We start from the raw sequence: 27196 nt of genomic DNA, 5'->3' as shown, positions 1-27196 counted from the left end.
CAGTTGATTTAAAAAAAAAAAAAAATACGTTTTCCACCGGAGTACCCCTTTAAGTTAAGCATCTAAAAAACTACAAAATACAGAGCAAAAAGTCAACGCCCTGCAAGACCTTAAAAGTGACACTTTCAGTTCTACATTTTCTCCTATTGTTTTTGTTACATTTGTGGCAAAACTATGTTAACTTCTGACCCATAACTTCCTGAATGAAAAATTCGATTTCAGACTACTGGGAGGGGGGGGGGGGGGGGGTGGGGGGGATTATCACTGCATTTGTGGCTATATTTTGACCAAATTTTCCCAAAAATTTTTATAGCCATCTTGCCTTTGGCATATGTATTATGCATCTTTATCAAATTTCGGCCTTGCTCGACAGTTTTGCTTTCTGGCAGATATTGGAGACATGGCTTAAAGGGGTACTCCTGTGGAAAACTTTTTTTCTTAAATCAACTGGTGGCAGAAAGTGAAACAGATTTGTAAATTACTTCTATTAAAAAATCTTAATCCTTCCAGTACTTTTTAGGTGCTATATACTACAAAAGAAATGCTTTTCTTTTTGGATTTCTCTGCTGTCATGACAACAGTGCTCTCTGCTGACCTCTGCTGTCCATTTTTGGAACTGTCCAGAGCAGGAGAAAATCCCCATAGCAAACATATGCTGCTCTGGACAGTCCCTAAAATGGACAGAGATGTCAGCAGAGAGCACTGTGGTCATGACATCAGAGAAATCCAAAAAGAAAACCATTTCCTCTGTAGTATACAGCCCCTAAAAAGTACTGGAAGGATTAAGATTTTTTAATAGAAGTAATTTACAAATCTGTTTAACTTTCTGGCACCAGTTGATTTAAAAAAAGAATAAAAAAATAAGTTTTTCATGGGAGTACCCCTTTAACTAAGGGTTTTAGACATATTTTATTTGAAACATTTTTGTACAATCTCTGCTCAATGGTACAAATCCATAAGGCATAAAAGTGTTCAATTTCCCTACAGTGCCCCCACAGGGGAAATGAAGCATTACACAGTGTCCATTCAAATCAATGGGCTTTCTGTGTAACGCAGGATGGGATGGGTCCTCCAGAGACACAAGGGAAGACTGTTCATATTGATAAGGACATACTTCCGGAACCTTCTATCAATTCACATTATTGTCACTGAGATGTGCTACATACCAGGTCTCTGTGAATGAAGTTAGAGGTCTCCAGATACTCCATCCCTTCGCAGACATCCTGACACATCCCCAGAGCTGTATTCCGTGTCAGCGTGCCACGATTCCTGCGCAGGAAGTCATTCAGGCTGCCATGTTCCATAAACTCAAAGACAAGGAATATGGGCGCTTGTTGGGTACAAACTCCCAGTAACTGCACCAGCTTAGAATGGGAAAGCTTCCTAAAGAACAGAAAGAACACACAAGACAATGGAATAAGGTATTTAGAGAGTACAGTGGTCCCTCAACATACGACGGTAATCCGTTCCAAATGGACCATCGTTTGTTTGAAACCATCGTATGTTGAGGGATGTAATGTTGTAATGTGAATTCGGGTAGAAGAAACAGACATGGTTGCACATCTACAATCTTGTATAATGATCTGATTGCTTCTCAGCATAATATCAAAAACTAACAGGTTGTTAGTATATACATTTTTGATCAAAAAGTACAAGCCCACTCGCCACGTCAAGGCCACCTATTTAGAGTGGGTCCCTAACGTCCCTAGCATAAAATGGCGCAGCACTGGGAGGCGACCACCACCGCCGCAACACCAGTGCCCACGGGGGGAAAAGACCCACTGGCAGAGCGGCCCCAATGCCACTCAAACCAGTCCATGGGCCGCACCTCCCCGCAGACACGGCGCCACGGCAGCAACGGACGCCGCACAGCACCACACCAGTGTGAACAGGGTGCTACAGCTCACTTACCATGCTCTCTCTGTGGGGAGGTGCGACCCATGGACTGGTTTGAGTGGCATTGGGGCCGCTCTGCCGGTGGGTCGTTTCCCCCCCCCCCCGTGGGCACTGGTGTCGCGGCGGTGGTGGTCGCCGCCCGGTGCTTCGCCATTTTATGCTAGGGACGTTAGGGACCCACTCTAAATAGGTGGCCTTGACGTGGCGAGTGGGCTTGTACTTTTTGATCAAAAATGTATACTAACAACCTGTTAGTTTTTGATATTATGCTGAGAAGCAATCAGATCATTATACAAGATTGTAGATGTGCAACATGTCTGTTTCTTCTACCCAAATTCACAATGTAATGTTGTAATGTAAAGTATAGGACAGTGGTCTACAACCTGCGGACCTCCAGATGTTGCAAAACTACAACACCCAGCATGCCCGGACAGCCAACGGCTGTCCGGGCATGCTGGGAGTTGTAGTTTTGTAACATCTGGAGGTCCGCAGGTTGAAGACCACTGGTATTGGAGGTTGTACTCGCCTGTCCCCGCTCACGTGTCCCCGCTGCTCCGGACCGTCACCGCTGCCCGGGATGTCGCCTTTCATCACTGTAGCCGTGTCCCCGGGGTGTCCCCGACGCTCCGGCAAGGCCTCTGCTTCCCCGGCATCCTCGCTCTCCGTCGCCGCCATCACGTCGCTACGCACGCCGCTGCTATTGGATGACGGGACGGCGTGCGCAGCGACGTGATGACGACGATGGAGAGCGCCGACCATGCAGGGGATCCCGAAGAGGACGTGCCAGAGCCCCGAGGACAGGTAAGTGATCGTCAGCGGACCAAACGGGGCACCGTAAACGGCTATCCGGTGGCAGCTGAAGCAGTCTGCGCTGCCGGATAGCCGTTTATGCGATGGCCCCGACATACAAAAGCATCGTATGTTGATGCTGCCTTCAACATGCGATGGCCTCTGAGAGACCATCGTATGGGGAAATGATCGTATGTCGGGGCCATCGTAGGTCGGGGGGGGGGTCAGTGTATCTGAAACTGTCAGGAGATAGTTCCGCTCTATCTTTGTCTCCCCCATGCTTTATACCACAGCTCTGCCTGTTCACATTAGCAACTGTGTATAGTCACAATCCTACAGGAAGTCATCGCACAGAAAGCAGACAAGGTGCCCACACCCGTTCTGCCAGACAAACACTTATACAGCCACTATCTCTACTGTTTCCTACGTACTCATGAATGTCCGGCTTGGCCAAACGTTCAAGTGTTCTCAATGTATAGAAGAGGTATAAGCCGCTGCCAGGCACCCCTGGTAGTGCCTTTTCTTTGGGCAGTAGAAATCCAACATGGCGATCCCTCTCTCCCTCCACATCACCTGTCACGGAGCATTGAAGGCCTCATACACAGAGGTTCAACCAACTTTTGACTAATGTGCATAAGGATTTTTACGAACCAGTGTTAAAGGGGTAAAAGGGGTATTCCGCCCCTAGATATCTTATCCCCTATCCAAAGGATAGGGGATAAGATGTCAGATCGCCGCGGTCCCGCTGCTGGGGACCCCCGGGATCCCAGCTGCGGCACCGCGCTCTCATTACAGCCCAGAGCGAGTTCGCTCTGCGCGTAATGACGGGCGATACGGGGGACGGAGCAGCGTGACGTCATGGCTCCGCCCCTCGTGACATCACGTCCCGTCCCCTTAATGCAAGTCTATGGGAGGGGGCGTGACGACCGCCATGTCCCCTCCCATAGACTTGTATTGAAAGGGGCGGGCCGTGACGTCACAAGGGGCGGAGCCGTGACGTAACGATGCTCCGGCCCCTGTACTGCCCGTCATTACGTGCAGAGCGAACTCGCTCTGTGCAGTAATGAGAGCGCGGTGCCGCAGGGGGGATCCCAGGGGTCCCCAGCAGCGGGACCGCGGCGATCTGACATCTTATCCCCTATCCTTTGGATAGGGGATAAGATGTCTAGGGGCGGAGTACCCCTTTAAAAACAAGGTTGTCAGGGATCTAAATGTCTGCAAAACTTGGATGGTGGATAGGAATAATTTTCGGGGTGGACATTCTGCAGAAAGCGGTTGTCGGCAGAATATACCGGCGCTAGGGCCGCTCGAAAATTTGCCGTCTCCAAAGCCAGCAATACATTTCCAAGAAGATTTCACAGAAAGAATTGACATGACTATTCTTTCTTTGGAGACCAGAATAGGAAATTCTGCGACAGATGTTTCCTCTGTGGAAATTTCCCTGTTTGCACGGTGCAGCAGAATCCCATTGGAAACAATGGGACTCTGCTGCAACAGAATTTCCTAGCAGAAATTTCCATGTCGTGTGCACATAGCCTAAGGATGCTAATTTATTCCCCAAATGGAAAAAGAGACATTTATAATGCTAATAGCAACTTGGGTTAAAAAGTAGGGACTATTGGGGAGAATATTTCAAAACCTGCACAGAGGAAGAGTATCTATGAGTTTTCAGAGGGCTTTTTAAAAATGAAAGAAGCGATCTGATTGGTTGCTGTGGGCAACTGCACCACTTTTCCTCTACACATGTTTTGATAAATCTCCCCCTATCTTTCCAAAAGGGCCGAATTTGGGAGGAATGCATGTATGCAACTTGTACCTCCCACCATAAATGGCTTACATTAACACTTGGGCTTCCTCCACAAAGTCATCCTCCGACATCATTCCTTCCCGAACCGTCTTTACCGCCACTTTTCTCGTGCCTTGCCAAGTAGCCAGTTGGACTACACCAAATTGGCCACTGCCGATCTCTTGAACAAAAGTCAAATGCGTGGGGTCAATTTCCCATTTTCCTAAGAAAGAAGCAAAATACAGGATTTTAGAATTTTTTTTGCTGTATTTCGAAACTTTTTTCCCATCTTTATTCCCTCTTTTGCTAATTAATGGGGTTTTCTGATTTATATATTTATAGTATATTCGATACTTTTAAAATTCAGTCTTGTATCCCACTAGGGTCCCCTTTAACTTCATGTGTCATCCACACATACCAACCCACCTGGGTCACTCACTGCGTGTAAACGGCACTGAATTTTAAAGGCCGATATACAGAGTTTGTGTTGTTACATGTGTTTTCTCCACCACACGTAGGACATGTCATCACTGCAGTTTACACAATTCCTATTAAAGGGGTACTCCGCCCAGAGACATCATATCCCCTATCCAAAGGATAGAGCATAAGATGTCTGATCGCAGGGGTCCTGCCGCTGGGACCCCCCCGCGATCTCTGTGCAGCACCCAGCATTCTAAATAATATGTTCAAATTGCTGCGTTTGGGCAGCTGGTGACGTGATGTCACGCCAAGCCCCATTGTGATGTCCCACCATGCCCCTTCCCATAGACATGGATGGAGGAGGCATGGCGTGACGTCACGTCTCCGGCCACCCAAACCCAGCATTCTTAACATATTTTTTCGAATGCCGGTTACGGAGATCGCGCACGGGGGAGGAGGGGGGGGGTCTCCCAGTGACGGGACCCCCGCGATCAGGCATCTTATCCCCTATCCAAAGGATAATATGTCTCTAGACGGAGTACCTTTTTGACCTTTATGGGAGTCATGTAAAAAAGCTTGTTCTTCTTCAAGCAAGCCAGGGCCCTTGATCTCGAGATTGTTGTGGGTCTTTCCTGTGGGACTTTTACCTATCAGACCTTTATGACATATCCAAACATCCAGATGGGAATACCTATAGCAGTTAGCACTATGCCTTCCTCAGACTATAAGGGCCCATACCCACTGCACAATTTCTGAGCAGAATCCAGCAAAGATAAAAATTCCAATGTAACAGCCTCCTATTATTTTCAAAGGGATTCCGCTGCACCGTGCACACTGAAGAATTTCTGTGGCGGAAAATTCGGCCACGGAAGTCCAACTGAAAGAATACACATGTTCATTCTCAGCTCGGACAGGCATTGCCGTCAGTGGAGATAGCGGCCACTCCACTGGGACTATAACTATTGCCTGTTGCACAAGGAATGTCCGCCCAGAACTTTTCCAGGTGGATATTCTGCCATTTGAATGGGCCCTAAAGGGAACCTAACGCAGACAACGCACTATTAGTCTCACCGTAGCTCAGTCCTGCTGTTACGGGGGTCGTCTCCTTCCAGCAACACACCGGATGCCTCAACCTTGTCACCAGACCTGAATGAATGACACAGCCGATAGGATTATCCATTTTAGGCCACCGGTTCACAACCTTTCCAGCCATAGATACGTTTTTTTAAGGAAATAAACCTTTCCATAGGACACTTACCCCCACCATTGTGTTGGTGATAGTTAATAAGCTGGGGGATGTTGGAGAACACAATCTTCTCAGCCAAGTAATAGCGTGGAGGGGTATCATTGGTTTGTCGAATATGATAATGTTTTACTCTCTGAACACCGTCCCTGCATAACAAATCCCATTAGACTTGCTCGAATGGAGTTTAGTTGCAATAACAAACACAGACTGAGGACAAGAGTGGAAATGATTCTTTTGATCCTTAAAGGAGTACTCCGGAGCGCTGGTACTTAAAAAAAAGTTTACCTCATCTGATAGCTCTTTCAAAGACCTTTCCAACGATACCTCATTTGTCAAATTTGGCCCAGCCATTCTCTTGTAATTGCCCCCTGTAGCAGTAAGCAGCCATGTCATAAAGACTACATTTCCCATGACTCCTTGCGCCAGCTTCCTGTTAGCTGCTGCTCTCTCCCCCTCCTCTCCCCCCCCCCCCCCAGGAAATTATAATAAATTATAATAAAGTGACGCCCACAGCTCCTTCCCTTGTAGTTATCTCCTCCCATCCTCCCCCTCCCAGCTCATCAGCCTTTCCATGTGCCCACTAGCCCACTGATCCACCCATCCATGTGCCCACTAGCCCACTGATCCACCCATCCATGTGCCCACTAGCCCACTGATCCACCCATCCATGTGCCCACTAGCCCACTGATCAATGTGCCCACTAGCCCACTGATTCACCCATCCATGGGCCCACTAGCCCACTGATCCACACATCCATGTGCCCACTTGCCCACTGATCAATGTGCCCACTAGCCCACTGATTCACCCATCCATGGGCCCACTAGCCCACTGATCCACTCATCCATGTGCCCACTAGCCCACTGATCAATGTGCCCAGTAGCCCACTGATCCACCCATCCATGTGCCCACTAGCCCACTGATCCATGTGCCCACTAGCCCACTGATCCACCCATCCATGTGCCCACTGGCCCACTGATCCATGTGCCCACTAGCGCAGTGTTTCCCAACCAGGGTGCCTCCAGCTGTTGCAAAACTACAACTCCCAGCATGCCCGGACAGCCTTCGGCTGTCCGGGCATGCTGGGAGTTGTAGTTTCGCAACAGCTGGAGGCACCCTGATTGGGAAACACTGCACTAGCGGTGTCACAAGAATGCCGCAGCACTACGCAAATAGCGTAGGGCTAACGTAGGCAGCGATAGGAGCCTAGCATTAGCCCTACGCTATTTGCGTAGTACTGCGCATGCGCAGAATAAATTAACTTTGGGGGAGTAGCCGACTCCGGGCGGGGAGGCCGGCGCAGCCCGCAGTGACTCATGGGAGCGATGAGTCACCGGGCGAAGATGGCGGCGGATCAAGAAGAAATACAGGTCGAGCGTCATCAAAAGACCCAGCTTCCGGCCGGAGAGAAAAGCGAGGAGAAGACCGGGAAGAAGACCATATGGAAAATGTGAGTATATTAGAATGTTATATAACTTTGCCTCATGCTCCAATTCCCCCATTAAAGGTTAGCTCCGGAGTACTCCTTTAAACAACCTCTTTCCTTCTCTAACCTTCTCTCTTTGAGGATCCTCGACTGGGCCCATGTTAGGCTGGGTTCACACTACGTTTTTGCCATACTGTTTTCAATCCGTTTTTCTAAAGAAAACCGTATTGCCAAAAAAACGGACGGAACAGTATGGAAAAAAGTAAACCGTATGCATTTTTAAACAGTATACTGTTTTTAAAAGTGCATACAGTTCCGTCAGTTTTTATAGAAAAAAAAAACATAAGTTTTTGACAATGTTGTCCATTTTTAATGGGAGGGGTCTTGGGTGGGGACTTTAGGATGCAAATGCGCATGTGCAAAGTAAAAACTGTATAAGCTTTCCCGTATGGAACCGTATACATGTGCGTTTCCCATTGACGTCCATGTTAAAAAAACGTATGCGGTTGTAGTACGGTTTTTAAACCGTAGACAAAATCGTGGTCAACCACGGTTTTGACTTCGGTTTAAAAACCGTACTGCAACCGTTTTTTTTTAACATGGACGTCAATGGGAAACGCACATGTATACGGTTCCATACGGGAGAAACGTATACGTTTTTACTTTGCACATGTGCATTTGAATACTAAAGTCCCCACCCAAGACCCCTCCCATTAAAAATGGACAAAATTTTAAAAAACGTATGGTTTTTTATAATAAAAACTGACGGAACAGTATGCACTTTTAAAAACAGTATACTGTTTAAAAACGCATACGGTTTACTTTTTCCCATACTGCTCCATCCGTTTTTTTGCCATACGGTTTTCTTAAGAAAAACGGATTGAAAACAGTATGGCAAAAACGTGATGTGAACCCAGCCTTACATGGAGGATCGTGTTCTGGAGACAATTTACTTGTCTCTTGATGAGTTCACTTAGGAAATTGTTCTTAAAGAGCAACCCCCCCCCCATATTCAGGCTATGTTCACACGGCGGAATTTCTAAGCGGAATCTGGTGGGAAAATTATGTTCAGAAATTCCGTTGCTGCAGGGTCCCACTGTTTGCAATCTGATTCTGCTGTACCGTGCACACAGCAAAATTTTCCAAGCGAAATTCTCCAATTCTGGTCTCCTCATGTCAATTCTTTCTGCTGAGTCTGCTTGGAAACGCATTGCCATCTATGGAGACATTGAATTTGCATGCGCCCTAATGCCTGCATCTCTATGGAATGTCTGCCAGAAATTTTACATTATGCCCTGAATCCGCTGTGTGAACATAGCCTGAATGTATATGGCCACAATGGCATTGGATACACCTTTTAACCCCTTAAAGGGGTACTCCGCCCCTAGACATCTTATCCCCTATCCAAAGGATAGGGGATAAGATGTCAGATCGCGGAGGTCCCGCTGCTGGGGACCCCGGGGATCGCTGCTGCAGCACCCCGCTATCATTACTGCGCAGAGCGAGATCGCTCTGCACGTAATGACGGGCAATACAGGGACCGGAGCATCGTTACGTCACGGCTCCGCCCCCTCGTGACGTCACGGCCCGCCCCCGTCAATACAAGTCTATGGGAAGGGGGCGTGGCGGTCATAGACTTGCATTAAGGGGACGGGCCGTGATGTCACGAGGGGCGGAGCCGTGACGTAAAGATGCTCCGGCCCCTGTATCGCCCGTCATTACGCACAGAGCGAACTCGCTCTGTGCAGTAATGACGGCGGGGTGCCGAAGCGGCGATCCCCGGGGTCCCCAGCAGCGGGACCGCGGCGATCTGACATCTTATCCCCTATCCTTTGGATAGGGGATAAGATGCCAGGGGTGGAGTACCCCTTTAAGGACGCAGCCCATTTATACCTTAAGGACCCGGCCATTTTTTGCACATCTGACCACTGTCACTTTAAACATTAATAACTCTGTGATGCTTTTACTTTTCATTCTGATTCCGAGATTGTTTTTTCGTGACATTTTCTACTTTATGTTAGTGCTGAAATTTTGTTACTTGCATCATTTCATGGTGAAAAATTCAAAAATTTGATGAAAAAATGTAATTTTTTTTAACTTTAAAGCTCTCTGCTTATAAGGAAAATGAATATTCCAAATAAATTATATGTTGATTCACATATACAACATGTCTACTTTATATTTGCATCATAAAGTTGACATGTTTTTACTTTTGGAAGACACCAGAGGGCTTCAAAGTTCAATTTTCCAATTTTTACAAAAAATTTCTAAATCGGAATTTCTCAGGGACCAGTTCAGTTTTGAAGTGGATTTGAAGGGCCTTCATATTAGAAATACCCCACAAATGACCACATTATAAAAACTGCACCCCTCAAAGTATCCAAAATGACATTCAGTAAGTGTGTTAACCCTTTAGGTGTTTCACAGGAACAGCAGCAAAGTGAAGGAGAAAATTCAAAATCTTAATTTTTTACTCTCGCATGTTCTTGTAGACGCAGTTTTTTAATTTTTACAAGGGGTAATAGGAGAAAAATCCCCCCAAAATTTGTAAACCAATTTCTCTCGAGTAAGGAAATACCTCATATGTGTATGTCAAATATTCGGCGGGCGCAGTAGAGAGCACAGAAGGGAAGGAGCGACAATGGGATTTTGGAGAGTGAATTTTGCTGAAATGGTTTTTGGGGGGCATGTCACATTTAGGAAGCCCCTATGGTGCCAGAACAGCAGAAAACTCCACCATGGCATACCATTTTGGAAACTACACCCCTCAAGGCACGTAACAAGAGGTCCAGTTAGCCTTAACACCCCACAGGTGTTTGACGACTTTTCGTTAAAATCGGATGTGTAAATGAAAAAAAAAAAATTTTCACTAAAGTGCAAAGTGCAAATTTACCATTTTTACAAAGGGTAATGGGAGAAAATGCCCCCCAAATTTTGTAACCCCATCTCTTCTGAGTATGGAAATACCCCATGTTAGGACGTAAAATGCTCTGCGGGCGAACTACAATGCTCAGAAGAGAAGGAGTCACATTTGGCTTTTGGAAAGCAAATTTTGCTGAAATGGTTTTTGGGGGGCATGTCGCATTTAGGAAGCCCCCATGGTGCCAGGACAGCAAAAAATACCCACATGGCATACTATTTTGGAAACTACACCCCTTAAGGAACGTAACAAGGGGTACAGTGAGCCTTAAAGGGGTACTCCGCTGCTCAGTGTTTGGAACAAACTGTTCCAAACGCTGGAGCCGGGAGCTGGTGACGTCATAGCCACGCCCCTCATGACATCAATTCCCGCCCCCTCAATGCAAGTCTATAGGAGGGGGCGTGTCACGCCCCCTCCCACAGACTTGCATTGAGGGGGCGGGGTGTGATGTCACAAGGGGCGGGGCTATGACGTCACAAGCTCCCCGCACTGGCTCCAGCGTTTGGAACAGTTTGTTCTGAGCAGCGGAGTACCCCTTTAAGGTTATGTGATTGGGCTGCAGTACTGCATGCAACCTGATCATAGGTGTGGCACTGTTTTTTTTTGTCATATTTTTCTAATCCTAAACAATCTCTTTAACCCTTTTTCAGGTTAGGTTTCTCACATAGATTTACTTATGTAACAGCTTGAGCAGTCTAGGGGTTTTACCCTAATGATTTGGTGAAGATGGAGACGGTGTACATCCCAGGCTGTCTGGAATCCCGAACCATGAATGCCCCTTCCTTGCCCTGTGTTGAAAGGAATGAAAGGGACAGAATGAGAAGGATTCTGAATGTGAATACAAACCGCACTTACTATATATCTCTAGAGTCAAGCATAAGGCGCGGCTGACTGGGCTTAAAGGGGTACTCCGGTGAAAACCTTTTTTCTTTTAAATCAACTGGTGGCAGAAAGTTAAACATATTTGTAAATTACTTCCTGTACTTATTAGCTGCTGAATACTACAGAGGAAATTCTTTTCTTTTTGGAATGCTCTCTGATGACATCACGAGCACAGTTCTCTCTGCTGACGTTATTATAATAATAATAACACTTTATTTATTGTTGTCCTTAGTGGGATTTGAACCCAAGTCCCCAGCACTGCAAGGCAGCAGTGCTAACCACTGAGCCACCATGCTGCCCTTAGCATACATCTGCTATGCACGGTTGCTAAAATAGACAGAGATGTCAGCAGAGAGCACTGTGCTCGTGATGTCATCAGTGTTCCAAAAAGAAAGGAATTTCCTCCGTAGCATTCAGCAGCTAATAAGTACTGGAAGGATTAAGATTTTTTAATAGAAGTAATTTACAAATATGTTTAACTTTCTGCCACCAGTTGATTTAAAAGAAAAAAGGTTTTCACCGGAGTACCCCTTTAAAATTAGGAAAGAAATATAATCTAATTTTCTATTATAATTCATGCTAAAAATATGTTTGTTAAAATACATCTGTGTAGTCAGATCAGCAGCGAGAATATAGTCCTGCGCCAAATACAATACAATAGATATGATTGAACGGCAAACAAAATCAAATTAGCATATAAAATGAGAATGCATAAAGGAAGCGGAATGATTTCACTTATTGTTTTCTCACATAATGCTGCCATAATACAAAAGTGTAGTAGTGTGGTATAGCGGGGTGCAATGTAGGGCAGATGTTGTAATCCTAGGGGCAGATGTTATTAACCCCTTCTTGTCGTGACGCCAGGGCATGGTTTACCCTTAAAGGGGTTATCCAGGAAAAAACTTTTTTATATATCTCAACTGGCTCCAGAAAGTTAAACAGATTTGTAAATGACTTCTATTAAAAAATCTTAATCCTTTCAGTACTTATGAGCTTCTGAAGTTGAGGTTGTCTAAGTGCTCTCTAATGACACCTGTCTCGGGAAACGCCCAGTTTAGAAGCAAATCCCCATAGCAAACCTCTTCTAAACTGGGCATTTCCCGAGACATCATCAGAGAGCACTTAGACAGAAAAAAGAACAACCTTAACTTCAGAAGCTCATAAGTACTGAAAGGATTAAGATTTTTTTAATAGAAGTGATTTACAAATCTGTTTAACTTTCTGGAGCCAGTTGATATATATAAAAAAGTTTTTTTCCTGGAATACCCCTTTAACCACCCGAAGGTAATACCGCTGATCCTGGGCTAGGCACAGGGGGGGGGGGGGGGCAATGAAGACACCAATGCCAAGTTACAGACAACGGTAGCTTTACTGAGGGTAGACAGATGACACAGTCTATGCAGTACAGCAAATATCCCAAGGAGGTGACCAGTGGCACAGGGGGACCTCGCAGGATTGCTGGGACTTGCAGTAGTTAGACTGACTTTAGTGAAGACCACGGTGAGTATAAGGTGGTCTTGACTTGGCTGACTGACAATTAGATGACTTCGGCTTACTTGCAATTGACAGGTGGCTGCAGACTTTAGGCTTGAGGCCTTATATAGGGGGCTGTGCAAGGAGCCCATAGGTCACTTGGGAGGTCACCTGGTCACTAGTACCTCCTGGGTAACAATCATGTGGCTTAACAATTAAAGTAACAGTACAGTTTATAATACAATTATGTACACAATAGGGATTATGCTGTAAGGGGGCCCTGGGGACATGGAGGGACTCTGCCTGACAGGACATGAGACAGGTACGGGGACACACCATCCTGTACTGGGTCACCACAGTAGCAACACTATATATTTTGGCCTGGACTCCGCCAGTGATATGCAGTAGATTGGTCCACCCTCTAAAATCACTGGTGATCAATCTCCTTTGTCTGAGAATTAATAAAGGTGATTTGCCAATATTGCAACATTTAAACCCCGCCCATAGGAAAGCGCCATATCCACCCACTTCCGGGGCGTGATGTGAAAACCGCACCCGTTTTCTGGATTATGCTGCTAAAATCGGTGCTGTTGGCAAGTAAGGTATCATTTGGCATATGTCGCCTTGTGGATACATTTACATATACATGAGGAGGATTCCACACTGTATACAGCCTAATATACACTGCAAATACAGTGTGAATAAAGTGGAGCTGGGTAAACGTAGGAGGGGTGCGTGTTAGTCGTTTTATTGGTTAACCGAATACTGCGGAAGAAAATTAAGACCACCAGTTTTTGCAGTTTTTCTGGCAGCTTTGGGTGCAGTTCTATGACCCGAGGCCATGAGTGGAGCAAAAAGAAAGAACAAAGTATCCTCTCTAAAAACTGCATCCAAAACTGCCGTGAAACACCTGCTACAAAAACTTTTCAAAAGTATTGATCAATCAGGGTCTGGGTTTTCAGACCTCCACCAATCACTAGAATAGAATAAGAAGCACTCTGCGAAACACCAGACCTCAAATGATCACAGGTTCTGTTGATATTTCAAAAGTTTTTGGAAATGATAGTAAGGCTTTAAGTTTAATTTTTTTGGGATATTACATTAATAGCTAAAACTTTATATAGGTCATCAATATATAAATGGGGCCCCACATCTTGTGAACCCTACAAATTACTAGAAGAGAAGGGCGGCAGTGCCCACTGCACTACCCTGCACAGTTAATATGAGGGTAGTAAGGCAGCTCAGCCTATTCAAGAAGGCAGGGAAGAGCTGCAGTACCATCTGTTGCCACACATCGATCTGAGCACTAACCAGTCAAGATCTAAGCCTATTAATCATACATTAAAGGGTTACTCCGGTGCACTAAAACTTATCCCCTATCCCTATCCCTACTGCTGGGACCCCCTCGATCTCCTGCATGGCACCCTGGCAGTCCTCAGGAAAGGGGAAAGTTGACCCCCGTAGAAAGTTGTGGCCAACATGCCCCCTCTATATATCTCTATGGGAGAAAACGAGGGGTCCCAGTAGTCGGACCCCCCGCAATCTGAAACTCATCCCCTATGCTTTGGATAGGGGATACGTTTTATTGCACTGGAGTACTCCTTTAAGGTCTATTTTCAGGATTAAAGGGGTTATCCAGGAAAAATAATTTTTTTATATATCAACTGGCTCCAGAAAGTTAAACAGATTTGTAAATTACTTCTATTAAAAAAATCTTAATCCTTTTAGTACTTATGAGCTTCTGAAGTTAAGTTGTTCTTTTCTGTCTAAGTGCTCTCTGATGACACGTGTCTCGGGAACCACCCAGTTTAGAAGAAAATCCCCATAGCAAACCTCTTCTAAACTGGGCGGTTCTCGAGGCACGTGTCATCAGAGAGCACTTAGACAGAAACGAACAACTCAACTTCAGAAGCTCATAAGTACTGAAAGGATTAAGATTTTTTAATAGAAGTAATTTACAAATCTGTTTAACTTTCTGGAGCCAGTTGATATATATATATATAAGTTTTTTCCTGAATAACCCCTTTAAGATCTAGGAGTTTTTACATGGTCCTCATTCTGAGTTTTTATCATGCATTGTCAGACAATAAAATGGCCATTTCCATTCTGTAGAGACCTTTAAGATATAAGTACATACCATATCAATGAGAAGCTTTTCAGCCTGGTTCCTGTTAATGTTTCTGTTGTACCACCTTAAGAAAAGTACAATGTATGAATAATAACCCAAAAAATGTAAGATAATACAAAGTAGGACACAGAGCGGTTGTAGTTGTTTCAAATATCTAATGGGTTGTGTGTATGGATTCTGGGTCAAAACCGAGACCGCCATGCCCTTACTTTATAACCTAAAACTTGTTGCGGTCCACCTTAAAGAGAATCTGTCAGCCCTATTTACTGCACAGAGCTGCAGACCCCATTAGAAAGCTATCAGGGAAAACTGGAGCCGATGGTGGTTGCCAAACTCTGGGGTGTTGCCGGCACTAGGAATCTAAAGAACAAGTATTTTTATCCTAGTGCCCCATATCTACGGGCATTCACCTCCTCAACTGCATCTGTATCCTCCAAGCGCAGATGCAGTGGTGTTTATGGGCGGAGCAGGAGCTGTCAGCTCGACCTTTCACTGTAACAGGCTGCAGACACTTCAGATCTGCGTCCTATGAGTTGCTGGGTCCCGATTCCTGAAGATAATGTGACATCTTTTATGCCTGGTCAGGGGTCCGGTGCCCTGTGGCTCCCAAGCTGCATGACAGGAGAGACATGAAATCGTTTATTCATTGTGGGAACTAGGACTAGGTGAGAATTTTTTTCTTTAGTTTTTGCCAAAATCATTATTACTATATGGGGGCGAACAAGAGGTACTATTACTATAAGGAGGCACATGAGGCATTATAATGGTATGCACAGGGGGCCCGTGGGGCAATTACTCAGGTGGTGCTAAGCAGTCCCTATCCAAATTGCAGGGCATAAGTGTCTGATTGTGACCCCCAGGGGTTTCCTTCCCCGCGCCCTTTTCTCCTCGTGCACGGAGTGATGTCTGCTTCATGCAAGGGGACTGTTGACCCTTGTATGAACCGGTGGTCAACAGGCTCCCTTCTCTCCCATAGAGATGCATATAAGGGGCAAGTAGGCCACCGCTCAGTGTGGAGGTCGACACTGCTTGGTTCATGCTAACAGGGTACTCGTAATGGGTTCTCTAACCCACACAACCCCTTAAAGGGGTACTCCACCCCTAGACATCTTATCCCCTATCCAAAGGATAGGGGATAAGATTTTTGATCGCGGGGGTCCCACCGCAATATAGCATGCGGCACCCACCTGTTTCTTGTCCGGAAGAGCTGGAGGGTTTGGGTTGCGACCACGGGAACGAAAGTCCATGATGTCATGATTCAGCCCCTGTGTGACGTCACGCCCCGTCCCCTCAATGCAAGTCTTCTTTAATGGTATAGGGAACTAATGGGCTAGTGCAGTGGTCTCCAACCTGCGGACCTCCAGATTTTGCAAAACTACAACTCCCAGCATGCCCGGACAGCCAACGTTTGACCTCTGTCATTGCCAACAAAGGACATATAACAAAGTATTGAGATTTTCTCATTCTGTCGATTTTTGATCGCGGGGGTCCCGCCGCTGGGGACCCCTGCAATATAGCATGCGGCACCCACCTGTTTCTTGTCCGGAAGAGCTGGAGGGTCTGGGTTGCGACCACGGGAACGAAAGTCCGTGATGTCATGATTCAGCCCCCGTGTGACGTCACGCCCCGTCCCCTCAATGCAAGTCTATGGGAGGGGGGCGTGACGGCCGTCACGCCCCCTCCCATAGACTTGCATTGAGGGGACGGGGCGTGACGTCACACGGGGGCGGAGTCATGACGTCACGGACTTCCGTTCCCACGGTCGTGACCCAGACCCTCCAGCGCTTCCGGACAAGAAACAGGTGGGTGCCGCATGCTATATTGCGGTGGGATGCCCGCGATCAAAAATCTTATCCCCTCTCCTTTGGATAGGGGATAAGATGTCTAGGGGTGGAGTACCCCTTTAACGTTATGAATACAGGAATTATTTTTAATGTTCCTTATTTATTCACAAAAACTTTCGGTTATGTAGTAAAAGTTCATAGAAACTGAAAAGAGTCCCATTTCCTCCTTCTTCAGGAGCATCTCCATTCAGTGGCGTGACTCAATGTATATACAATGCATTCTACACGTCTTCAGACCCTTGCACTTTTTTTTCACATTTTGTTATGTTGCAGTCTTGTGCTACAATAAAAAGTTAACAATTTCTTCCGTAATCAATCTGTAATCAATATCCCATAATAAGAATGTGGAAACATATGTGCATACTTATTAAAATGAAAAAACTAAAATTTCACAAAAAAAGTATTTAGTCAGCCCCTAATTGTGCAAGTTCTCCCACTTAAAAAGAGGAGAGAGGCGCCTGTAATTTTCATCATAGGTTATAACCTCAACTATGAGAGACAGAATGAGAAAATCTCAATACTTTGTTATATGTCCTTTGTTGGCAATGACAGAGGTCAAACGTTGGCTGTCCGGGCATGCTGGGAGTTGTAGTTTTGCAACATCTGGAGGTCCGCAGGTTGGAGACCACTGCACTAGCCCATTAGTTCCCTATACCATTAAAGAAGGGAGGGCTCAATATTCGCGAATATGCGCATATGCTGAGAGCAGAGAGGGATGCAGTGATCACTGTGAGGTGTACTGGGGAAAAAAAAGCGAATATTCCTAATTGCGCGTATATAGTGCTATATTCACAATATTTGCGAATTCACGAATATGCGATTAAAATTCGAATTGCAAATATTCGCGAGCAACACTACCTGTGAATTATGAACTACAATTCCCAAACATTATACCCTATCATATTCATTATATGGCAGAACTCTTATTCAAGTTTAGTGTTGCTCTTGAATATTCGCAATGCGAATTTTATTCGCGAATTCGCGAATATAGCACTATATATTCGTAATTACAAATATTCTATTTTTTTTCTTTTTTTTCCACAGTACACATCACAGTGATCACCCCTCTCTGCTTCCAGCTTGTGTGGTGTAAAGAAGACTCTAATACTACTGTGTAAGACTGGTGTGCGAATTTTCGCGTATGTAAAAATTTACATATGCTACTTTTCGCATATTCGAATTTTAGCTCACACTTATATTCGCATACGCGATTTTCACATATGCGAAAATAAAACGGAAATATTACGAATATACGTCCATATATTCGCGAGTTCGAATATTCGCGAATATATGGACAAATATTCGCAATATATTCGCGAATAATCGCATATTCGCAATAAAATTTATTGTCGCATATGCGTAAATTCACATATGCGAAAATTAGCATATACAAAATTCGTATGTACGAAGATTCGCATATTTGTATACACGAAAATTCGCATACACAAATTTTCGCATAATCGGAAATTCGCATACCAGTCTCACACAGTAGTATTAGAGCCTTCTTTACACCACACAAGCTGGAAGCAGAGAGGGATGATCACTGTGATGTGTACTGTAAAAAAAAAAAAAACGAATATTCGTAATTACGAATATATAGTGCTATATTCGCGAATATCCGCGAATATCCGCGAATCCGCAAATAAAATGCGCATTGCGAATATTCGCGAGCAACACTACCGCTCAACACTATTCAAGTTCCATGGTGCACTTACTCATAGGTAAGCAGGCTGTCTTCACTCTGTGTGGCTAGATAGCTGCTTGGGACATAACCAACATGTCTGAAAAAGAGAACATTAAAATATTTCAATCATTCCACTACAGTTTCTATAATACCACATTTCTCTATAAATAAATCATTTTTTTACAAAAGTTTACAGTACACTCATATATAATCACATTGGGGGAGATTTATCAAAACCTGTACAGAGGAAAAGTTGCTGAGTTGCCCATAGCAACCAATCAGATTCCTTCTTTTATGTTTTTAAAAGGCCTCTGAAAAAATGAAAGCAGCGATCTGATTGGTTGCTATGGGAAACTCAGCATCTTTTCCTCTGGACAGGTTTTGAGGAATTTCCAGGGCCCTACATACCATATGTCAATAATAATAGTATTTTCTTATCTGGAAGAGGTAGGGCCAGATACAGGTAAGGGCTGATTGAGCTGCAGCTCCAGGCCCCTACCTGAAATTAGGTCCAGCTAGATATTAGGGAATCAGCCACCATGGACGCGATAATCTCGGTTGCACCATCTGTGACTGAGATCATCACGCCCCTGGCCACAGTGACTCGTCCGGGAGGATAGGAGTGCATGGGCCAGAAGTTGAGTTTTGAGGGCTTTTTTCCCCATTGGGGCCTCACTGCTGTATTCGGGCACAGAGGAGCATTAAGCTATATACGGGCCTTACTACTATATAGGGATTTAGAGAGGCCTTATAGTATATGGGGGGGGGGGGGGACAGAGGGGCCTTATTTTATAAAGGAACACATAGGGGGGGCCTAATACTATATGGGGCATGGAAGCACAGAAGTGGACCTAACTACTATATGGGGCCCAGAAGAGGACCTAACTACTATATGTGGGCACAAAGGGGCCTTATACCATATAGAAACACAGAGGAGGGCCTAACTACTATATGTGGGCACCAAAGAGGGGCCTTTTACTATATAGAAACACAGAGGTGGGCCTAACTACTATATGTGGGCACAGAGGGGCCTTATAGAAAGACAGAGGTGGGCCTAATTACTATATGGGGCACAGAGGGGCCTTATACTATATAGAAACACAGAGGAGGGCCTAACTACTATATAGGGCACAGAGGGGCCTTATACTATATAGAAACACAGAGGAGGGCCTAACTACTATATAGGGCACAGAGGGGCCTTATACTATATAGAAACACAGAGGAGGGCCTAACTACTATATGTGGGCACAGAGGGGCCTTATACTATATAGAAACACAGAGGAGGGCCTAACTACTATATGGGGCACAGAGGAGGGCCTAACTACTATATGTGGGCACAGAGGAGCCTCATACTATATAGAAACAAAGAGGTGGGCCTAACTACTATATGTGGGCACCAAAGAGGGGCCTTTTACTATATAGAAACACAGAGGTGGGCCTAACTACTATATGTGGGCACAGAGGGGCCTTATAGAAACACAGAGGTGGGCCTAACTACTATATGGGGCCCAGAGGGGCCTTATACTATATAGAAACACAGAGGAGGGCCTAACTACTATATGTGGGCACAGAGGGGCCTTATACTATATAGAAACACAGAGGAGGGCCTAACTACTATATAGGGCACAGAGGGGCCTTATACTATATAGAAACACAGAGGAGGGCCTAACTACTATATGTGGGCACAGAGGGGCCTTATACTATATAGAAACACAGAGGAGGGCCTAACTACTATATGTGGGCACAGAGGGGCCTTATACTATATAGAAACACAGAGGAGGGCCTAACTACTATATGTGGGCACAGAGGGGCCTCATATTATATAGAAACACAGAGGAGGGCCTAACTACTATATGTGGGCACAGAGGAGCCTCATACTATATAGAAACAAAGAGGTGGGCTTAACTACTATATGGGGCACAGAGGTGTGACTAACTTCTGCATGGGGGCACAGAGAAGGGCAAAGTTAAACAGGTGGGCCAGTGCTGGGTGCCTGCTCCCAGGCTAAAATTTGCCAGCCCTCCCCTGGCAATCTGACTATTTAATTAAATGATTGGCAATGATTGGCTGCAGCTGATCGACATTTATCAAGATGCCTACGCCTTTTGATAAATGCTAGCTAAAGTTTATGGAGCTAACATGGAGTGCACTTGTCTGTCAGCTCTGCAGACAAGTGAACTCCAAGTGCATCAGGCTGCCTGAGCCTGGTCACAGCTAGAGTGGGCGCTGCGCAAAACTGTGTGACTTGCAAAAAGTCATAAATCAGTTCAAAACTTTGCGCTTAGGAAACCACGACCAAACCCTACCCAAAAAAACTTGCATCATAAATGTGCCGAACACTGCGCAAAAACATAGACCAATAAGGGCCTTGATTAAATGGCCCCTTACTCTCCATATGTGAATATGTATTAAAATTGTGAGCAAAGGTAGGTATGTCAAATACAAAAAACCTTGTGTTATAATAACAGGATTGCAGCAGTGGGGTTTCTAAAATTGATATATTTAGACCCGATCAGTACCTGGAATCACATGACTGAAGTTGTTGCCTAGTTTTGGCCAGCTTTCTATTAACCTGAACATACCATTTCGGTACCACCTACCCATTTTTATCCTGTACGTTCCACCAATGCCGTTCTGAGGTGTCCAGTGGTAGATATTCTTCCCCTCTACGGAGTGCAAGCTCTTGGGTATTTTTGGTCGTATAATCATATATTGCCACTGCCCAGCCGGTTCTCTGGAAGAAAAAAAAAAAGGAGGATGAGAAGACGTTGCCCCGATACTGCAGGAACATTAAACCTAGAAATAAATCATGCAAGTAAAGAGGAGATACATTTCTCCACACTGCTTCTCCATTTGTAGAACTGTCTGTAGGAATTGCAAAAAAAGGGAGCAAAAAATGCAGGGGTTCATTACCTTCCAGTCTCCTTTGGTTCTGACAGATGAATGAAAGGGTGGGGCTTAATCAAAGGGGAGGTGCTTAGCATGCTTTGTCTCCTATTGGAGACAGAGCAGTGGGGGAGGGCTCCTGCAGCATCTAGTTGCCTTACAGAAATATACAGGATTGTGAAGAGGATGCTTGATCTCCTGAAACACATATAGAGTAGGGATTGACCGATTATCGGTTTGGCCGATATTAACGGCCGATATTCACGATTTTGGACGTTATCCATATTGGCAATTACCTTGCCGATAATCCGATAATGCCCCGCACCGCACCCCCCACCCCACGGCACCGGCCAGAGACCGCCGCTGCCCCATTGCCTCCCCCATCCCCGGTTTTATAATTAACTGTTCCTGGGGCCTGGGGTCCGCGCTACTTCTGGCTCCGGCGACGTCCTGCAGCATCCTGTGCGCTGCGCAATGACGAGTGACGTCCTCAACGCGACGTCACCGTCAGTGTGCACAGTGACAGCCCAGGACGCCACCGGAGCCAGAAGTTGTCCCCGGGAACAGGTAATTATAAAACCAGGGATGGGGGAGGCAATGGGGCGGCGGCGGTGGTTGGACTAAGGACCGGCAGGGGGAGAGAAGCGGGTGGCGGCGGCGGTCTCTGGCCCCGCAAAAGCCGCTGCAGTTCATTGATTGAAAGCGCCCGCTTTAAATCAATGATCTGCAGCTGCTTCTTCGGGGCGGGGGGGTGGGGGGGGGGGTGGAGAAATAGCCGATAACTTATACCAGAATATCGGTATAAGTTATCAGCTATCAGCCTGAAAGGCCACAGATTATCGGTATCGCCCCTAAAAAGTCAATATCGGTCGATCCCTAATATAGAGGATTGAATTGCATGGAGTCTATACCGTAAGATCAAAGAAGAGGACATTTGGAAGGAAATTACTGGCTTTTATTAAATAAAAAAAAGATGTATTTTTAGTATTCCTTGAAAACAAAATTTCATCACATACATTTTTCAGAAAAGAATCCACCCTGCAAATTGTGTTTTTTTTATGTGATGATCATTGACGTTTTCTTACATATCTGCCATTATACTTATCCGCTTACCATGTTGTCAACTGGTATGGGCGGCAGCGGTTTCCCTGAGAGACATAAAAAAAACATAATAATATCATTTCTGTCCATGTATCTCATAGCAAACAAGGCAAAGAAGATCTGTGCAGGAATAGGCCAGCCAAGTAAACTATTAGGTTTAGTGTAGTGTCAGGCGTAGTGTAAACTATTAGGTGTAGTGTTAGGCCATGTTCACACAGTGGAATTCCGCTGGAAAAGTCAGTTTGGAAATTTCACGAAATTTACTGCACATTAAGATGAATGGGAATTCTGCTGTCCCATTCACACGACAGAATTTCTGGATTCTGCAAATACATTTAACATGTCTAAAAATTTTGCAGAATTCCAGGTGGAATCCCATTGAATTCCACCCAAATTCCGCAAAACTACATAAATTCTGCAGCAAGGTTTGCAGAAGGGAATTTGAGTGCAATAGCAAAACATAGCCTTATAGTTGGTGCCAACCTTAGGCCCCTTGGACACTACGGAATATCGACCCAGAGAAGTTCTGGGTAGACGTTCCATGTGTCGGCGCCGCCAAATGAATTGGTACTTCGGTGGTTTCTGCTGAAAGAATAAACAAGTACATTTTTTTAAAAATTTTAATTTATATTTGCAATTTGCAGTGTAGCAGAATCCCATTGAAGACAATGGGGGAGATTTATCAAAACCTGTCCAAAGGAAAAGTTGCCCAGTTGCCCATAGCAACCAATCAGATCGCTTCTTTCATTTTGCATAGGCCTTGTTAAAACTGAAAGCAGCGATCTGATTGGTTGCTATGGGCAACCGGGCAACTTTTCCTCTTGACAGGTTTTCATAAATCTCCCCCAATGTGTGGCTGCTGCATCGGAATCTCCACCCAGAATTCCTGCGGGCAAAGGAAGGGGCCTAGGGGTGTGCGACCTGTTATTACAGTCATTACCAAAGAGGGCACCACTGGCCCCGATCACCTGGGCACCTGGGGCTTGCACCCCATGTCTCACACTTAGTGCCCAAACCTATGGGAATTTGAGATAAAAGAGGAAAAATTGTACACTGGAATCGGCGCTGCTTTAGAATAAATGTTCAGAAGTGGTGGATAATGTTTAAAAGGGGTACTCCGCTGCTCAGCATTTGGAACAAACTGTTCCTAATGTTGGAGCTGGTGCCGGGAGCTCGTGACATCATAGCCCCACCCCATCATGACGTCACACCCGCCCCCTCAATGCAAGTCTATGGGAGGGGGCGTGACAGCTGTCACGCCCCCTCCCATAGGCTTGCATTGAGGGCGTGGGGCATAATGTCATGAGGGGGCGGGGCTATGATGTCACGAGCTCCCGGCGCTGGCTAAGGAACAGTTTGTTCTAAACGCTGAGCAGCGGAGTACCGCTTTAAAACATTGATGTCTTTATTAACAAGAATAAACTAATAAAAACAATAAAAACATAGGCAATGATGGGAAATCTTTCCCATCCTCAGATTGCAGTTGTATAAGTCTTATGTGAATAGTCTTGCTTAAAGGGGTACTCCGCCCCTGGCATCTTATCCCCTATCCTTTGGATAGGGGATAAGATGTCTAGGGGCGGAGTACCCCTTTAAATACAGAAGTCAGACGCCATTGGCTCGTGGTTTGGGGCAGAGATAAGAACCCATGCTGATTAATGATGTACATTCGAGATGAGCGAATTTACAGTGATTCGATTCGTCACGAACTTCTCGGCTCGGCGGTTGCTCACTTTAGCCTGCATAACTTTAGTTCAGCTTTCAGGTGCTCCGGTGGCTGGAAAAGGTGGATACAGTCCTAGTAGAGTCTCCAGTCACCGGAGCACCTGAAAGATGAACTAATTTATTCAGGCTAAAGACATCAACTGCCGAGCCGAGTAGTTTGTGACGAATCGAATCACTGTAAATTCGCTCATCTCTAATGTACATACCAAGCAGCCTATGGCAATGATCATGGCCCAGGGAGTAGGGCATCTTTAGTGCAACCTCCTAACCACAGGGGTTAAAGTTTTTAAACTGGAGAAAGAGGAGGGAACCGCAGTGTTTCGTGCTTCCTCTCACATCAGCCCCTGCACTACAGTATCTGTGAGACCCCTAACATTTTCCGGCCTAGCAGTCAGCCCTTGAGCCACACAGAGTTGGTAAACTTTGAGATAGAGAATCGTATCCGTGCTAGTAATATTCATAAAAGCTTCATGTTAAGAGGTTTGATGGAATATCTTTGTAGCTTTCTGGCCATTTCCTTTTTTTCAGACGATCTGAGAACAGAAAATATTTTATGGACGATAGGTTTTGGTCAATCAGGTCAATTGAATCGTGTATTGTTTTATGTGTGGTGTCCCGGTACAGGACCTGGTCCTGTCCCTGTCTAAAGTCCCCTCAGCCAGATTCCCTTCATTCCCATAGGGTTTACCCCTGGTCGCCTCATATAAATTGTATATTGGTTAATATATATAGATAGTATAAATGTATAGGATATATATGTATAGGACATTTCGATGTACAGTTGTAATGTACTATTGCTTAAGGACCATCCGGGGTCATGTGATGTACCCAGAGTTCACTGGGTTCAGGACTTACAGGTTTGCTGACCAATGAGCTTTGTCCAGCCCCTTATTATATAAAGGGCTGTAGCCATTAAATTCTCTCTCTTAGTTCCTGCTCTTGTTCCTGCACTACAGAAGCACAAACATCTCAGCAGAAATCTCAATTCAACTAGGCCAAAGCCTAAGAACCTGCAGCCACTAAACCGTGAGTTACCAAGCTCAATCTACCAAATCCTGTGTGACTACTACCAGCTAAATATTATAATTAGTGGCACAGTGGCCTGCATCAAAGCTCATTGCTTCAAAGTCCCAGCAAAACCTGTGAGGAACCTGAATTCCAGTTCACTCTTAAGAGACTGTTATGTACAAAGACTGTTGCATAAAATCTTCAAGTAAAGTTCTTCAGTTTATTCCTAAAGTCTGCTGTGGACAGTCCGTTATTTTCCCTACCGTTTCTGGGCCGGTTGGCGGTAGGACCATTAACACTAAGCAAACCTCACCCTGGCGTCACGACATCTAAGGGTTAATAACACCAGACTCTGCACCTACATCACCGCAACACCCCAGACACCACAACTCTGCTGGTTCACCACATATGCAATACATGACCTTTGCCTTGGTAGGGCTCCAATCAAAAGCTGTATTCCAACAAAAAAATTATCATGAGTATTAAAGGGGTATTCCAGGAAAAAACTTTTTTTTATATATATATATCAACTGGCTCCAGAACGTTAAACAGATTTGTAAATTACTTCTATTAAAAAATCTTAATCCTTTCAGTACTTATGAGCTGCTAAAGTTAAAGAGTACCTCTCATCAAAATTTTTTTTTTATAGTTTATAATTAGAGATGAGCGAACTTACAGTAAATTCCATTCGTCACGAACTTCTCGGCTCGGCAGTTGATGACTTTTCCTGCATAAATTAGTTCAGCTTTCAGGTGCTCCGGTGGGCTGGAAAAGGTGGATACAGTCCTAGGAAAGAGTCTCCTAGGACTGTATCCACCTTTTCCAGCCCACCGGAGCACCGGAAAGCTGAACTAATTTATGCAGGAAAAGTCATCAACTGCCGAGCCGAGAAGTTTGTGACGAATTGAATTTACTGTAAGTTCGCTCATCTCTATTTATAATATATTAAACACTTTTCTAATAGGGTTCTATTAAAAAAAAAAATATTCTTCTATGTGTTTTTGGTGTTTAAAGTTTTGACCACTAGGGGTCTCCCTAGGAGTCCCTTTTTTGGTGATTTCGGACTCACGCCGGCCTGGCGGCTGAGTCCGAAATCTGATACCAGGCGCGCTCCTGACTCTGCCGGCCAGAGTTGTCGTCAGGCTCCTCCTGCTGACAAGGAGAGCCGGTGTGAGGTGGAATTTTGCGACCCATGCAAACGTGCAAAATTCCACCTCACACCGTCCCTGCCCTGCACTCCGCCTGGATACAGGAAGAAGGGCGGAAGCGGCCTGGCAAGGCTTCAGATGACGTCGCGCCTGCCGGGCCCCGCCCACTTCCTCCCTTCTCAGACGCTCCTATCTGAGCTACCGAAGATGAATATAAAAAGTTATTTTTATGGGGTTTAGAATTAAAATGAACGCTAGGATAGATAGATTTAGAGACAGGGACAGATGGGGAGGGGGATTAGGGAAAGTTTAGTTGATAATAGCTACTCATTAAGGTTGTTCTTTTCTGTCTAAGTGCTCTCTGATGACACCTGTCTCGGGAACCGCCCAGTTTAGAAGAGGTTTGCAATGGGGATTTGCTTCTAAACTGGGCGGTTCCCGAGACACGTGTCATCAGAGAGCACTTAGACAGAAAAGAACAACCTTAACTTCAGAAGCTCATAAGTACTGGAAGGATTAAGATTTTTTAATAGAAGTAATTTACAAATCTGTTTAACTTTCTGGAGCCAGTTGATATATATATATATATATATATATATATATATATAAAAGATTTTTCCTGGAATACCCCTTTAAAAAGGTATATTGCAATCCCCCTAACCCCCTTCAAAGACTTGGTTTCTTAAGTGTTAGATGGAGCCTCTCCCTTTCTACTCATGGGTCTCATGAAAGGCTCCCTGCTATGGTATAAGACCAAACGTAGTTAGAAATATGGTCCCTCTAAGACATTTTGTTTATGCTCTCTTATAACAGTGAGTGGAGTCGCCCATTTATGTT

The 27196-nt window shown here is 45.1% G+C and overlaps 1 protein-coding gene across 2 annotated transcripts in view; it reads right to left on the bottom strand.

Moving 5' to 3' along the window:
• ITK (IL2 inducible T cell kinase) overlaps positions 1 to 27196 on the bottom strand; it is an 87835-nt gene that overhangs the window by 18999 nt on the left and 41640 nt on the right. For both annotated transcript variants that reach the window (XR_008843206.1, XM_056517357.1), the window contains exons 5-13: positions 22491 to 22525; positions 21092 to 21225; positions 18523 to 18588; positions 14973 to 15027; positions 11189 to 11268; positions 6150 to 6283; positions 5963 to 6037; positions 4523 to 4694; positions 1167 to 1383 (exon numbers count right to left, since the gene is read on the bottom strand). Coding sequence is in view for 1 of the 2 variants with exons in the window: in XM_056517357.1 (XP_056373332.1) it covers positions 1167 to 1383; positions 4523 to 4694; positions 5963 to 6037; positions 6150 to 6283; positions 11189 to 11268; positions 14973 to 15027; positions 18523 to 18588; positions 21092 to 21225; positions 22491 to 22525 (968 nt within the window). In the remaining variant the exon portion in view is untranslated. The remainder of the gene's footprint in view (positions 1 to 1166; positions 1384 to 4522; positions 4695 to 5962; positions 6038 to 6149; positions 6284 to 11188; positions 11269 to 14972; positions 15028 to 18522; positions 18589 to 21091; positions 21226 to 22490; positions 22526 to 27196) is intronic.

The sequence above is a fragment of the Hyla sarda genome, chromosome 4 (genome assembly GCF_029499605.1).
Source record: "Hyla sarda isolate aHylSar1 chromosome 4, aHylSar1.hap1, whole genome shotgun sequence".
Classification (NCBI taxonomy): domain Eukaryota; kingdom Metazoa; phylum Chordata; class Amphibia; order Anura; family Hylidae; genus Hyla; species Hyla sarda.
This window is presented reverse-complemented; position numbering and strand designations above follow the sequence as displayed.